Raw genomic sequence first — 13,975 nt, 5'->3', positions numbered from 1 at the left:
CGTCGGCTCCTGGAGGGCGAGGCCTCCCAGTGCGTGAGGGGCTTTGCTGGGCGGGTGGGTGGGAGGAGATGGGTGATAGACACCAAATGCCTGGGGCTTCAGTCCAGTCACAGCTTTCAGGGCTGGTTTCTCTGTTCACACCAGCCATGGATGCCCAGTGCTCTGCCCCTGGTTTCTGGCTGTAGTGGGATGCTGCACTGGGTCCCTTTCCCTGCTGGAAAGGGCCATGGTTACTCTGTCCCTCAGGAAAGGCCAAGTGGAGCAACACTTTTACCTCCATGGGCCTTCTCTGTTTTTCTCCTGCCTGAACACAGAGCCTGGCTAACAGCAACAACCAATGTTTGTCCCTAACATCTCTTTGGTTTTGTGCTTCTCTTGTAGCATCTCCTCCCAGTACTCCTCCACCACGTCCTCACAGTCTGGCAGAGATGGTAAGAACCCTCCTTTCCTCTCAGCCTGGTTCTTTCCCCTTCCCAGTCAAAGTAGGGTTGTTTTAAACAGCATTTTCCATTCCCTTGTGGAATTTCCACCAGCTCCTGAAGAATGTGCAATATCTGATAATGTGTTACGAAATTTCCCTCCTTCCTGCCATGGATAATTGTCTCCCTTTTCTTTGCAGTCATGACATCATCCCGCCAGGTGCGCACGATCGTTGAGGAGGTGCAGGACGGGAAGGTGGTCTCCTCCCGGGAGCAGGTTGCACTCACCACTCGCTAGGACAGCCCCTGGCCCAGGAGAGCAGCAAACTGAGCTAAGCAGTGCCTGAGGCTGTGCGTGGTCAGGCTGTGTCCCAGAATGCTCCCTTCACCTGCTCTTGCTGCCTGTGTTGCCCTCATTCCATGCAGGTGTCTCTGGACATACTGAATAAAGCTTTTTTCCTTGCTCCTGCAACTGCAGACTTGTCTGTCACTGACACGTGATCCCTCAAAGCCTCAGGGTTTTGTGTTCATGCCAGGGAAAGTCCTAAGAAACCACAAGAAGCCAGTGAGAGGAGGGGAATGGAGGGACATGGGTTCCACCTGGAGGGACAGGGGTTCTGCCAGGGACAAACATAATTGGAAACAGCTTTTTCTAATGAATTCCATGCTTGTAAGTACATGGGACTGGCTAAGACATAAACTGTGTGATACAAAATGAAGGCAATTATGGAAAGATAAGGTTTGAGGTCAATGTGCCATGGGACTGATAATTAAAATACAGCTCAGTTCTCTAACTCATGGGATCACAAAAAGTCACCGTCTCCTGTAAGCTGAACTTAGATGGCTTCACCAAGACTGCTGCTGTCAGGTGTTCTCTCTGAGACATGAGCCCAGCGTCCACCTGGTTGGCAAACCTCATCCCTACAGGCCTGCTGTCTCCTTTGACTGCCTTTAAATCACACTATCAGGTATGAAAAATTTTACAGGGCTATTCATGCTGCCCCAGGGCTGCAATTGAGAGGAACTAAAGTAACCATTGCTTAATCCGCACGGGGATGAGTAGCAATAATTTTTATTGCTGTTGTGTGTAGCAGATCACTGCTGAAACCCTTCCTGAAACATGTGAGGTAGAAACGCCGCCTGAGGCTGAGCTGCCGCTCAGGATTAGTGACACAGCTGGGCAGCAGCAGGTTCTGGCTGTGCCTGTGCCCACTCGCCTGCTGGAGAGCGACAGAGGGACGGCCAGAGAGGAGAGGAAATTGTTTTAAATCCAAAACCCGATGGAATTACTTCGATCCAGCTTCATGCTTTCTAGTCTATGGTAGCTGGGAGCCCTGTCCATGGGCTTATGTTCATCCCACACCTGAAGGATACAGATTTGGGGCTCAGATCAAAGGGAAAGGGAACAGTTTGCATTAAATCAGCTTCCCTTATAACAAAAGACAAGAGGCTCCTGCAGCTGAGGGTCAGCTCGCTCATCATTTGGGTGATTCATTCATTCTCCCTCAGTCTCCCCAAAGCATTATGGTCCCATTGAGCACTTCCCAGGGTGCTCCCTGGCCCCAGCAAGTTTGGAAAGAGCTGATGATGTCACGCTGGGCGTGACAGGACAGGCAACGGAGAGGAAAGGAGATCGAAGAAGTGGGGAACCTGCCAGGTCTTTCCAGACAAGGGAGTGTGAGATACTATCGTTCTGTATCATCATTCAGCAATTACAGAAAAGGGCAGGAAATGAGACACAGCAGAGTGCAGAGTTCATGGACTGTGTTGTGCTTCTCCCTTTGCTGGAATGACACACCTTCCTTGGAGAAATAGGAAGTTTTCCAGGGCAAGTGAACCAGAGCTATCTCAAAAATGAAAACCAGATCCAGCAAAAATATACCTGAGCCTCAAGCTATCTCAGACTCTCTGGCAGCAGACAAGGCTGCAGCTTGGAAATCCTGAGCAAACTGCTCATGTGCTCATTATTTGGTTTGTTTATTTTTTTTTGGCATCACCAGAAGAGAGTTGTTGTATTTTAGTTGTAAATGGCAGCTTTTTAAGTCTTGAACCATCTGCAGAATGCCCCAAGTGTATGAATACAGAAAAGCTTTCTGCAAACAACAAATATAACTGATTAAGTATAAGTAGGATACTAAAAGAAGACATCAGTCCAAGAGTAATTGGCTCTTCTGGCAGCACAGAGACATGGCCCCTTCTGCAGCCAAAAGGGCACAGGGGAGAGATTGATCCAGCAGAGCACTTAGTCATCTCTGGTATCTGTCACCCCATGCTGAGATACTTACATCTGTCAGCAGGAGCAGCCTGAGATGAAATCCTGAGGAGAGCTGGGAGAACAGCTGGGAGAGCTGATGGAAGAACCTGGTTTGTAGTCAATGGATTCAGTTCCCCTGGGAGGATCGTATCAGGGATATTCATCAACGTATATTTGCATCAATGAAAAAGGCTTTAATTCCACATACAGCTCAGTGTAACGCTGTTATGGCAGGCAAGAGCAAAGTCCAAGCTCAGCACAAGTGATCCCTGTGAGACTTTACAGTGCTCTAAAGAAGGAAAATACCACAGAGCTATTAGGTAACCTATTGCTTGTTATTTACTCTTTGCTACGCACATTTGTGTCTGTTAAACATGGACAAATTGTCTCTCCAAGAGATGGACAAACACTGGTTTTGGAGAGCATTTTTCAGATTTGCTGCAAGCTGCAAGCACAGGAAGAAAAGCCTCGTTAGGATTCAGCTGGGAGTTACAGAGGCAAGTCCTCAGTGAATGATGGTGAAACTTTAATGGAAAACAAAATGCAAAATGGAAACTGTGAATGTCTTTGGAAGGTATTTCTTGACTGAGACACAGAGAGAAATCTATGGGACGTGCCTGTGTCAAGAGTAATATGAAATAGCAAGAACATTGACAATGAATAATACTGAAATAAGTATCATCTTTCCAATCTTTAAAGCCCCATGTTCTTCTCAGACAGTTGTTTTTACAATGCCCTCGAGGAGGAGGATTGTTGTTATTATTGTTTCCATCCTACAAAGCATGAAATTGAGGCTTGGAGGAGCTGAACGATTTGCCTGGAGCGACTTGCAAAGCTGGGATCAGACCCTGGAGCACCTGGTGTCACTAGTGAAATGGAGATCAGTGTCAGTACAGCCAATAACAGGCTGACAGAAAGTGGCGTGACAGGTACATCACCAGCCAGATAAGCAAATACTTTGTAAATACTTTGTAAATAGTTTGTAAATTGAGAACACCAGGATTTTCCATAGGTGTAACATGGAAATTCAGCTGACAGTGAGCAGAGAGGAGCTCGGGCTGCCTCGGGATGAGCCTCTCCCTGCCCAGGCTGGCGGGTGCTGGCAGTGCCTGGCTCCAGCTCCTCTCCTGGCCCTCCCTGTGCCTGGGCACCAGCAGGTACTTGGGGTTTGGTGCCTTGTCTGAGCCATCGAGTCCCCAGGGAAGTCCTCTTGGATGTGAAAACAGCTGGTGGTTCAGGGAGTATTTGTAATAACGTGAAATGCTGGATCTCCTTCTAGGGGGCACATTATACTTCATCTGCATTAGCCTAAGAAACAGTCTTAAGCCTTAAAAAATATCCTGAGACTCCCAAAGGATTTCCCTCCAGGGAAATCTAATCTTCCTCATTTCCATTGCCCTGTTGAGTCTGATAATTCTGCTGTAGAGGACTCTCGGGAATAACTCCAGCACATCCATCCTCTGCCACCACCCCACTCTCCATCACACAGCCCAGGACGCTGACGGAAACCTGAAGTATAATCCCTTCCTTTCTATTTTTTACAAAGCTTATTATGTGGGAGCAACACCTTCACCTGGGGGAGGTTCTTCTGCTCATTTGTTACTTGAAGTAGTAATTTTTCCTGGTCAGACCTGTGCTGCTGTTCCTGAAATGCCCGCAGGAGATCCTCGTGTGCCGTCATTCCTCTGCTCCCCTGTCATTCCTCTGCTCCTCTTCCTCCCTTGGGGCACAGCGTTGCCTTCGAGGGGCTCCCAAGTCAGCCAAGGACAGCTCATCAGAGCATCGCCCCTGGCTGCCTGCAAGGATGTGGGGAGTAAATTTCCATCTGTAGACTCCAGCCAGGAAGTCAATCAAAGTTAATTCTGGAAAGAGCCTTCCATTAGGCATGGAGATCCCATCATCATCAGATCTCCTCATCACAAAGTGAAAATCACTTTAATAAAATGACGCCTGTGACTTCTGGCAGGGCTTGAGGTCTGTTCTCATGTAAAAGCAAGAGCTGGTTTAAAAAAAAATTTGAATTTTGGAAAGGAAAAGAGCTGCCATGAAGAACACACAATTCCAGGAAAATCATGAGTGAAATCACTGTTCTCCTTTACAAAAGCTGTAGAAATTCTCATCACCTTTGGTAAGGTCTGCAGTTCCAAAAGTAAGAAAGAAACATGGACATCTCTGCTTACTTTGCAGTAATTGGAGAAAAGCCCTCTATGCATTGTGGGTTTTTTCCTCATTGAAAAAAAATCACACAGTCACAGGATGGTTTGAGTTGGGAGGAACCATAAAGACCATCTCATTCTACCCCCCTGCCATGGGCAGGGACACCTCCCACTAGGTCACGTTGCTCCAAGCCCCGTCCAACCTGCCCTTCGAAAATGAAGGACCACATAAATCTCGATTAAATGAAATTAAATGTTTTCTCAGCAGTAATTTTATAATTCTTTGATGGAAAAAGGAATGATTGTGGCCAGGCTGCAGGTGGGCTCCAGGCAGCCCTGCCTGACCCTGATCCCTGGCTCCGGACAGGGCTTGGCCACCGCTGTGGCACCAGAGCACCCTGGCACCAGCTTCGCTTCCTGATGATGGCTCTAACAAAGGATGGGCACCCACAGAACCACCCCACAGTTCAGGAGTGCTGGATTTGCAGTGTCAAGATAAAATCAAGCTTAATGAACTTGCCCAAATGGCAGAAGCAATATTTGTGAGCCAGGCTGCACCTGACACATTCTTTATGACACGTGTCCAGGTGACCTGGATGCCAAACCCACAGCTGAACCACACGTGGGTGAGAGCCAGCCAATATTAGCATGGCTATATTAATGTTATTAATAAAATGAAAGATTTAGATGACAAAATATTTTAATTATTTTCATTCTTCCTCAATTCAGCATTCCAGTACTAAATAATAAGTTTAATAAACTTTTTAAAAGATCTTTTCTTTTGTCCTTTCTAAATTTAACACCTAGATTGTGTTTGGGGAGTTTTCATGGTGCTGGTTGGAACTGGATCAGACCTCTGTAGGGTCATGCATCTCCTGAAATTCTCCACATTACTGTTTCAGAAACCTTATGAAATATCCTGTGTGGCAGTGAATATTCAGTGAACTGCATGTTCGGTGCCCAGGAAATACCCTTTGGTATTTTGGATAAATATTTGACTATTTTGTCTACCCTTGAAAGCAGCAAAGCAACCCAGACCTCTGCAAAGGGATGTTTTGATGGATGTAGAATAAAGAGAAGGGACAACCCAGCCTTGGTACATTCCAGTGCAATATTCCTCTGTGCTCTCCTAGAGCATTTGAGGTCTAATGACCCAGACCAGGGCCTCACTCCACCGATGGCCACGTGGAACAGAACAGACCCTTGCCACATGGCCCAGAGTGGTCTCCTGGCCCTGGTCCCAGAGACTGAGGCCAGCTGAGTGAGGGGACACCCTCGCTTCTGGTCACAAAGGGGTCGAACAGGCTCCATCAGATAGGATGCCTTTCCCACACCTTTCACTTTCCGTGTAGACTCGCCCACGCCATATATGTATAATTGCTGTGGTGTTTCATTCCCCGGGCACTCTTGGGTATCGTCGGGTTTTTGTGTCACTGTTGTTGAGTTGTCATCACAAGTCAGACCTGATGATTCAGGAAGTAACATTTTTGATGTAGTTTTGAAACACGCTTCTGTTAACCAAAGCATCTTTCTGTTGTGGGATTTCTGGAGACAAACGCCTTTGGGGAATTATTTCCGGCTGAAAAAAAAAAATCACCTCCTAGCCAGGTCACAAGGAGGAAGAATAAACAACCCTTCTCCAGTGGCACAATCCACAGGGACTGGTATAAATAGAGGACCAGGGGACAGAGGGATCACAGTCGGATCCTGCAGCGACCTGAGCACTTGCCTTGTGCTCTGTCGGCTCTGCACCCGCACCATGAGCTGTGCTGTCAGGCAGGTCGTCACCACCTGCGCCCAGGGCAGGGGCAGTGCGGGCAGCAACGCGGCTGGCACTGGCAGGAGGGTCTCCTCTGCCTCCTCGGGGAGACACGCTGCCTATGACTTGGGTGCTGTGGTTGGCAGCTTCTCCGGTGGCAGTGTGAGCGAGGGATTACTCGGGAAGCAGCTGAGCACTGGCAGTGCGGCTGGTGGGAGCTTCGGAGCCACCCAGAGGGCTTGTTCTGCCCTGGGATTCAGCGGTGGAGGCATCTGCACTCGAGGTGGTGGTGGCTTCCCCAGGGCTGGCGCTGGCTGCGGGGATGGGATCCTGTTCGCTAACAATGAGAAGGCGACGATGCAGAACCTCAACGACCGCTTGGCCTCGTACCTGGACAAGGTGCGGCTCCTGGAGGGGGACAATGCCGACCTGGAGTGCAAGATCAGGGAGTGGTACGCCAAGGTAGGGCCCAGCTGTGAGCCACGGGACTACAGCTGCTACCACAAGGAAATTGAAGACCTTCAGAATCAGGTAAATACTTGTTTGTCAAGAAAATCCTAATATTTCTTTGGACTTTGCTTTCACATGTGCACAGAGCCCTGTTGAAGGGCAGAGGCAGTGGCTCTGGTGGGGCAGGCGAAGCCAGGGTTTATATGAAATGATGGTCTGTGGGAGGGGGACTGCATTTACTCAGCACTGATGCTTCAGCAAGGCTGGGTCCACCGGTTGTTCTGCCCTGGGATTCAGCGGTGGAGGCATCTGCACTCGAGGTGGTGGTGGCTTCCCCAGGGCTGGCGCTGGCTGCGGGGATGGGATCCTGTTCGCTAACAATGAGAAGGCGACGATGCAGAACCTCAACGACCGCTTGGCCTCGTACCTGGACAAGGTGCGGCTCCTGGAGGGGGACAATGCCGACCTGGAGTGCAAGATCAGGGAGTGGTACGCCAAGGTAGGGCCCAGCTGTGAGCCACGGGACTACAGCTGCTACCACAAGGAAATTGAAGACCTTCAGAATCAGGTAAATACTTGTTTGTCAAGAAAATCCTAATATTTCTTTGGACTTTGCTTTCACATGTGCACAGAGCCCTGTTGAAGGGCAGAGGCAGTGGCTCTGGTGGGGCAGGCGAAGCCAGGGTTTATATGAAATGATGGTCTGTGGGAGGGGGACTGCATTTACTCAGCACTGATGCTTCAGCAAGGCTGGGTCCACCCACCTGGCATATGGGTTTCTCTGCTGTGATGCCACATAACTGATTAATAACCTCAATATATGGAATGATTATAAAACACCCCAGGTAGGTGTTTCCTCCATGGTCTTCTGGAGCCAGAGGAAGCTGCAAGCCCACGTATTCTCCTTATGTTTTCTTTTCCAGATCCTGTGTGCAGCCATGGAGACTAACAAAATCCTTCTGAACATTGATAACAACAGGATGACTGCTGATGACTTCAGGGTGAAGTGAGTACAGTCCCCTGCTGGCCCATGGAAGGGCAGGTGAGGGGTGGTGATGGGGAAATCCCAACTCTTTGCCTGTCACACTGCAGAGTAAAATGCAGATCTCTGATACCACTGACAATGTTCATAGCACTGCATGTCTGAAGCGAAAGAACTTGATCCTAAATTTTTTCCCCCAAGTGAATGCCTTGCCCTGCTTTGCTGACACGCTGACCTTTCTTTGCTGCCTGTGGTTTAAGGTACGAGACCGAGTGTGGTCTCCGGCAGAACGTGGATGCTGACATTTGCAACCTCCGGCCCGTCCTGGACCAGCTGGCCAGCTGCAAGACCGACCTGCAGCTGCAGTGTGAGGCTCTGACGGAGGAGATGTGCTGCCTAAAGACCAACCACGAGGAGGTCAGCTCTCTTAGGGAATTAAGAAGAAGAAGGAAAGCCCGCCCAAGGGTGGATGGATATTACTGATAGGGTTACATACTCCCTGCAGGAAATGAGCTGTCTGAGGAAACAGGCGACTGGGGATGTGAGTGTGGAGGTCAATGCCTGCCCTGGCCCAGACCTGAGGAAGATCCTGGAGGATCTGCGGTGCCAGTATGAGACCCTGATGGAGCGCAACCGCAAAGAGACGGAGCAGTGGTACGCCTGCAAGGTACCACGTCCACGCAGAGTGGGACCCAGCCCTGGCTGTCGGGGGAAAGAGAAAAATGAGGGATGAGTCACAGACATGCACAGATCTAACTGTACTGCCCGATTTCTGTGTCCTGTCTGTGGCAGAGGGGCCACCACATGGTGTCACAGGGTCAGAATGGAATAAACAGAGTGTCAGCCTTGGACATGCTCAGGGCACTGCGGGGTGTGGGGAGGTCCTGGCCACCACGAGATGCACCGGGGAGGTGAGGAAAGGGCTGTTCTTTTCTGACCTTGCAGGTAGAGGAGGTGAATCTGGAGGTTGTCACAAGCAGCCAGGAGATCGAGTCAAGCAACAAGCAGGTCACTGAGCTGAGACGTCAGCTGCAGGCCCTGGAGATCAACGTACAAGCCCAGCTCACCATGGTAGGTGATGCCACGACGATTCACAGCTCCAGCTCTCACGACCAAGGTTGTATCCACAGCAAACCCAGGCACCTGTGTGCTCGTTCTATTCTCAGAAAGAAAACCTGGAATCCTCTTTGACGGAGACCGAATGTCGCTACAACAAATACCTGGCTGAGCTGCAGAACCAGATCTCCTGCGTGGAGCAACGGCTGGCTGAGATCCGAGCAGAAATGGAGTGCCAGAACCAGGAATACAAGACCCTCCTGGACGTCAAGTGTCGCTTGGAGCAGGAGATCCAGACCTACCACTGCCTGCTGGAGGGTGGCCAGCACGACATCATGTACGCAAACAGAGCTGGGCACCCCAATATCTCTGTGCTTTGCCTTGCAGGGATATGAAAATTCGTGGTCCTGGTAGTAAAAGCAACACTGTGGTGAGGAACCAGTGCTGACCTGTTACCAGACAGGGCTGATTAGCAAGCCATGAGGTATCCGAGGATTTGGCTCTAATAAAAGTCCAGGGAGCACACCAAAGACCATTCTTGGGCCAGGGAAGGGGCTGGGAGAGCCCCCAAAGCTGTCCCAGCCCCTGGCACAGTTCAGCAGCTCTTTAAAGGCAACTTCACCAGGCGCTGGGCAAGGTCTCCTACAAACAGTCATGTAACTGAGTTTTATTGGCTTGCCAGGTGAGACAGGATTAGGGACTAGCAGCTAAATTAACTGAAACAATAAATTATCTAAACATTTTCAGTTTCACACAACAATTTTAATTAAAGTTTTGGAACATTTAATTTGTATGCAAAGCAGCTGGCTCTGCCTCCCATTGACTGAGGTTTTGAAACAGCCAGGCTGTTAATCCCAGACATGGCTGCACACACACAAAACTGGCCTGAGCACCCACCTACTCCTTCTGTTTTGTTGGAAAAGGAGGCTTTGGAATGGTGGTGCCCTGACGTGGGCTCCCCTGGACTCTCCAGTCCTAAATTAGTTACATGAAAAGTCAGTTTTTATTCCAAAATACCTATTGCAAGGGTTGGAGTGGCACTGTTAGTGCTTGCCTGGGGTAATCCTTAGAGTCAGGTGGAAAAGCATCAGCTGCCAAAAGCCAGGTGGGAGGGGGTGGATGGTGGCTGCTGCTGACCTTCGGGGCTGGGAGGGGGAACAGCAGCTGTGACTGAAGAGACAGAGCTAAAGCCAGTGAGCAGGGCAGGGGGAGATCTTCAGGGTGGGAGTGCCGGGGGCCTGGGTGTCCAGAGCTGTCTCTTTCCTCAGAGGGTCGGCGGGAAGAGGAGTCGGTGCCACATCAGCCGGGAGAAGCGCGGGGCTGAAAGCCAGCCTGTGCCAGCCCTGCCTGCCCTGAGCCCTGCGCGGGCCAGGGTCTGCCAGGTGAGGGGGCCTCCGGGGAAGTGGGACCATGAGCTGCCTCTTTAGTGCTGGGTACCTGGGAACAGGAGCATGAGAGGTCTCCAGGGTGGATGACCCTTTCCTGGGTGATGAAGAGTGGCTGGAGGGGCTTTACCCTGGAGAGCGGCTGGGCTGGAGCCAGACACTCAGGATCACAGCTGTGACTGTTGGTGGTAGGGCACTGGGATTAACTGGGCTATGCTGGGAAGCAGTGCCAAGGGATGGTGGGAAGCAGTGCAGGGGATACAGCTATGGGATATTTATTTATACACCTCAGCGCAGAAATTATGTTTGACCCTGGGGGGTGCCCAGCAGTAAATGTGTGTTTAAATAAGACTTTCTGCACAACATGGGAATGAGGAACTGGCAGGGGAATCAGTCAGTCGCAAGTCTTTCAACACGGAAAAAATTTAGCAAAGCTGGGGAGAAGAGGGGAAGAGAAAGATCAGTACAAAAGCAAAGGGGTGTAAGAGAAAGGCACAGGATGCAGACCTCCCTGAAAAAGTGATTCTTCCCACTCTCCTTCAGGTCACTGCAGACCAGAGAGTCCCCGCCAGCCCCACTGCACATCCCCTGAGGAGCTCTCTGAAGAATAAGTCATTTGGAAAAACAAGGCAAAAATAACCTGGGAGTTCTCAGTTGTGCTCCAGCAGCAGTCAGAGGGACTCCGCAGGATGGCACCTCCCGGCCACCCCGCTCTGATCCCACCACTGCCCCTCGCTCAGGCTCCCCTGGGTTGTGGCAGTTCTCTAACAGCGACCAAGGCTTGTCTCCAATAAAACTTTACTCCTGCTGACACAGCCTTGAACCTGAGAAATAATTTTGACAAGTAATCAATATACAAGTATTAAAAAAAATGTTACGAATCCACCTTCAATCTCCATCCACACAGATATCACTACAGTAAAAAATGAAAAAAAGCCATGTTCCCATCAGTGCTCCATCTGAACTCAGAGGCTGAGGATGGGGATGGAGGGTGGAGGAAAAGGACCAGACAATGTTGTGCAAAGGGATATTTGCTACCAGAGGAGGAAGCATGAGCCAAGACATGAAGCAGAAGGTGGTGAGGAAAGAAACATCCAGGGAGGCTGGGCAGAGGGCAGGGAGGGAGTCTCAGGGCTGTCTGACTGACAGTCTGCTACCAAGAGAGACCTCAGAAAGAAATGGGAGTCTTCACTAAAGCAGGCGTGTGATAATATAATATAGTATAATATAATATATCACATAGTATAATGTACTACACAACACCTTTGAGTTATTACAGATGCACACTCACAGGATAAAATCAAGGACAACAAGTTTTCTCAAATAATACCAAAGCAGGAATTTTGAAAGCCAGGCTCTGCTGGACTCTCCACACCCTTCTGGTGGGGGAAAACAATTCCCAGAGAAAACACTAAATAAAGAACCTTTAAATGGATTTGTAAAAAAGGCAAACAGGAAGAACCAGCTGGCAACATGTGGGAAGATAAAAGGGTGAGACAAATTAATATGTGGGAGAGAATTTTTTTTAAAGTGAGACACAATAAACAGCCAGGAAAAAAAAGGCTGCTGGTGTTTTATTACCCCAGAGAAAGGAATGACAAACACATTTAGGAACACAACTGCATTTTGCTGCATGTGCAAGCCAAGGCTCAGGATCCAGCCTGTCCCTCCTTGCTGGCAGCAGTGTCTGAGCGATGGGTCAGATGGGCTGGGAGTGGTGGCACAACCCTTGCTCCTTGTTGTGGGGCTCTGGCAGCCTTTCTCTCATGAAATGTTGGATGGGGTTTGATGACTAACCTTAGACAGAGGCCTGACATGAAGGCTTCTAACAATAAGGCTTTGGGGGATACGATGAGTCTGAATTAGTGCCTGTTTCTAAAGAGAGAAACAGCTCAGACAGTTCTGGAATGGCCTCTTCCTGGGCTCTGTCCAGGACACTTGTTAGCCCTGTGGAGTAATTGCTCTAATGAGCTCCTGGACAAGCTCTGTGTTAGTTTCCCTGCTCAGTTCTGCATGTCCCATTCCCGCAGCACTAATTACGCTGAGAATTTCGGGGCGATTTAACCCAGCTTGGTGCTGACACAGCAGCTCTGAGGTCACACAGCAGCTCTGAGTGTTGCATCTGTGCAGAAATAGAACGTTGCCTTCCCTGCCCAGTGTTTATAACCCGGACAGCGATGGGAAATGATGACGGCTGTGGAGACAGCACAGGAAGAGACAGGGAAGGGAAGATAAATGGAATGCAGAGGACACAGTGCATGGGAGAACAGGACAGGAATGACCTGGGACCTGGACTGCAGGCAAATGTCTGCCGTGCTCCCCACACAGCTCAGGGTTGTGCAGCCCATAGGAGCTCGTTCTGTCCTCTTGTAACATGCAAATCTTGTAAAGCAAGAACAAATGAGTATCTTCAAGACAGAGAGACTTGGGCTGAAGGTACAGGACGGAGAGAGGAACCCAAGGAAACAAAGAGCAAGGGTGGGTGCCCCAGAGAGAGATGCGGGTGGTATCAGCACTCGGGCTGGTAAGCAATGAAATGCACTGTGACAGTCCAGCAGATGTGTCTGTGTCATACAGAGAGCAGGCACATGGGAATTACACCACCATCAGGGAAAATCCCTGAGGAGTTAACACACCAGAGGTTTAAGAGATCAGTGAAGAAATGGGAAGAAAACAACTAGTTTTGCAAATTACCAATGCTGGAAATCAGTTATGAGTTCCAGACTGCACAGCACAGGCAATTATCTCTGATTACAGGCACGGTGTGTTTGGAAAAGCAGGCCATGTTTTGGTGTGATGCATAAACTGTAATTTCTCTACAAAAGCCTGTTTTATACAGTATGCAGGCAGGTACAGTCTAACACCCACAGTAACTATCTGTGGGGTTTAGATTTTTGTCTATTGGCTTGTGTAACATTTGTAAAGAATTACAAGGGATGAGCAAACTGCTGCTGTAACCCAACAGGAGATTTTTCAGCTCAGTGCAGTGAATAATATAACTAAACTGCCAGTATGAGCCACATATTGAAAGTGTATTGAAATTAAGAGACTTTTTAGTACAAGTATGATATGAAGATAAAAGAAGACAGTCTGGGGAGTCCTGGCTGCCCTGCACCTTTACCTGCCTGGCGCTGTTGCACCACTGGACGGTGCCTGAGCACAGGAAGCACCAGAACACTCCAGGTTGTCAGGCTGATCCTGTGGCTGTGCAGCAGAGACCACAGGCTGAAGCCTTGGTTTTCCTCCCATCCTGTGCCATGCTCAGCTCTCCATGCAGAGTGGAATTGCTGTAGTTTCATCACCCATCACTATTCCCATCTGTCCTAACAAATTCTCCCGGACTCTCCTCTGCCATGATAACCTTCAGTGCCACCAGAGATGCATGTGCCGGAGGCCTGACTGCACTGTCAGCATCTGGCAGGCACTGGAAGGATCCAACACCCTTCATCAAGTGAATCAGGGGAGACTGAACTTCAGTAGGAAGAAACCTGGTTGTGTCCACCTCCATGTCCTG

General features: G+C 49.5%; 2 protein-coding genes across 2 annotated transcripts in view; both read left to right on the top strand.

Annotated features, from left to right (window-relative positions):
- LOC103619073 (keratin, type I cytoskeletal 19) overlaps positions 1-13,975 on the top strand; it is a 25,376-nt gene that overhangs the window by 3,112 nt on the left and 8,289 nt on the right. Inside the window, exon 6 of the mRNA XM_017738394.1 lies at positions 3,588-3,595. Coding sequence (XP_017593883.1) covers positions 3,588-3,595 — 8 coding nt within the window. The remainder of the gene's footprint in view (positions 1-3,587; positions 3,596-13,975) is intronic.
- Positions 6,522-11,276, top strand: LOC103624225 (keratin, type I cytoskeletal 19). The gene is made up of 9 exons (XM_017738561.1): positions 6,522-6,874; positions 7,362-7,606; positions 7,962-8,044; positions 8,281-8,437; positions 8,526-8,687; positions 8,966-9,091; positions 9,187-9,413; positions 10,345-10,458; positions 11,005-11,276. The coding sequence occupies exons 1-8, from the start codon at positions 6,589-6,591 to the stop codon at positions 10,430-10,432; spliced, it is 1,374 nt and encodes a 457-aa protein (XP_017594050.1). The 5' UTR covers positions 6,522-6,588; the 3' UTR covers positions 10,433-10,458; positions 11,005-11,276.

The sequence above is a fragment of the Corvus brachyrhynchos genome, unplaced genomic scaffold (genome assembly GCF_000691975.1).
Source record: "Corvus brachyrhynchos isolate BGI_N302 unplaced genomic scaffold, ASM69197v1 scaffold30, whole genome shotgun sequence".
NCBI lineage: Eukaryota > Metazoa > Chordata > Aves > Passeriformes > Corvidae > Corvus > Corvus brachyrhynchos.
The sequence above is the reverse complement of the archived record's forward strand: the minus strand, read 5'-3'. Positions and strand labels throughout refer to the sequence as shown.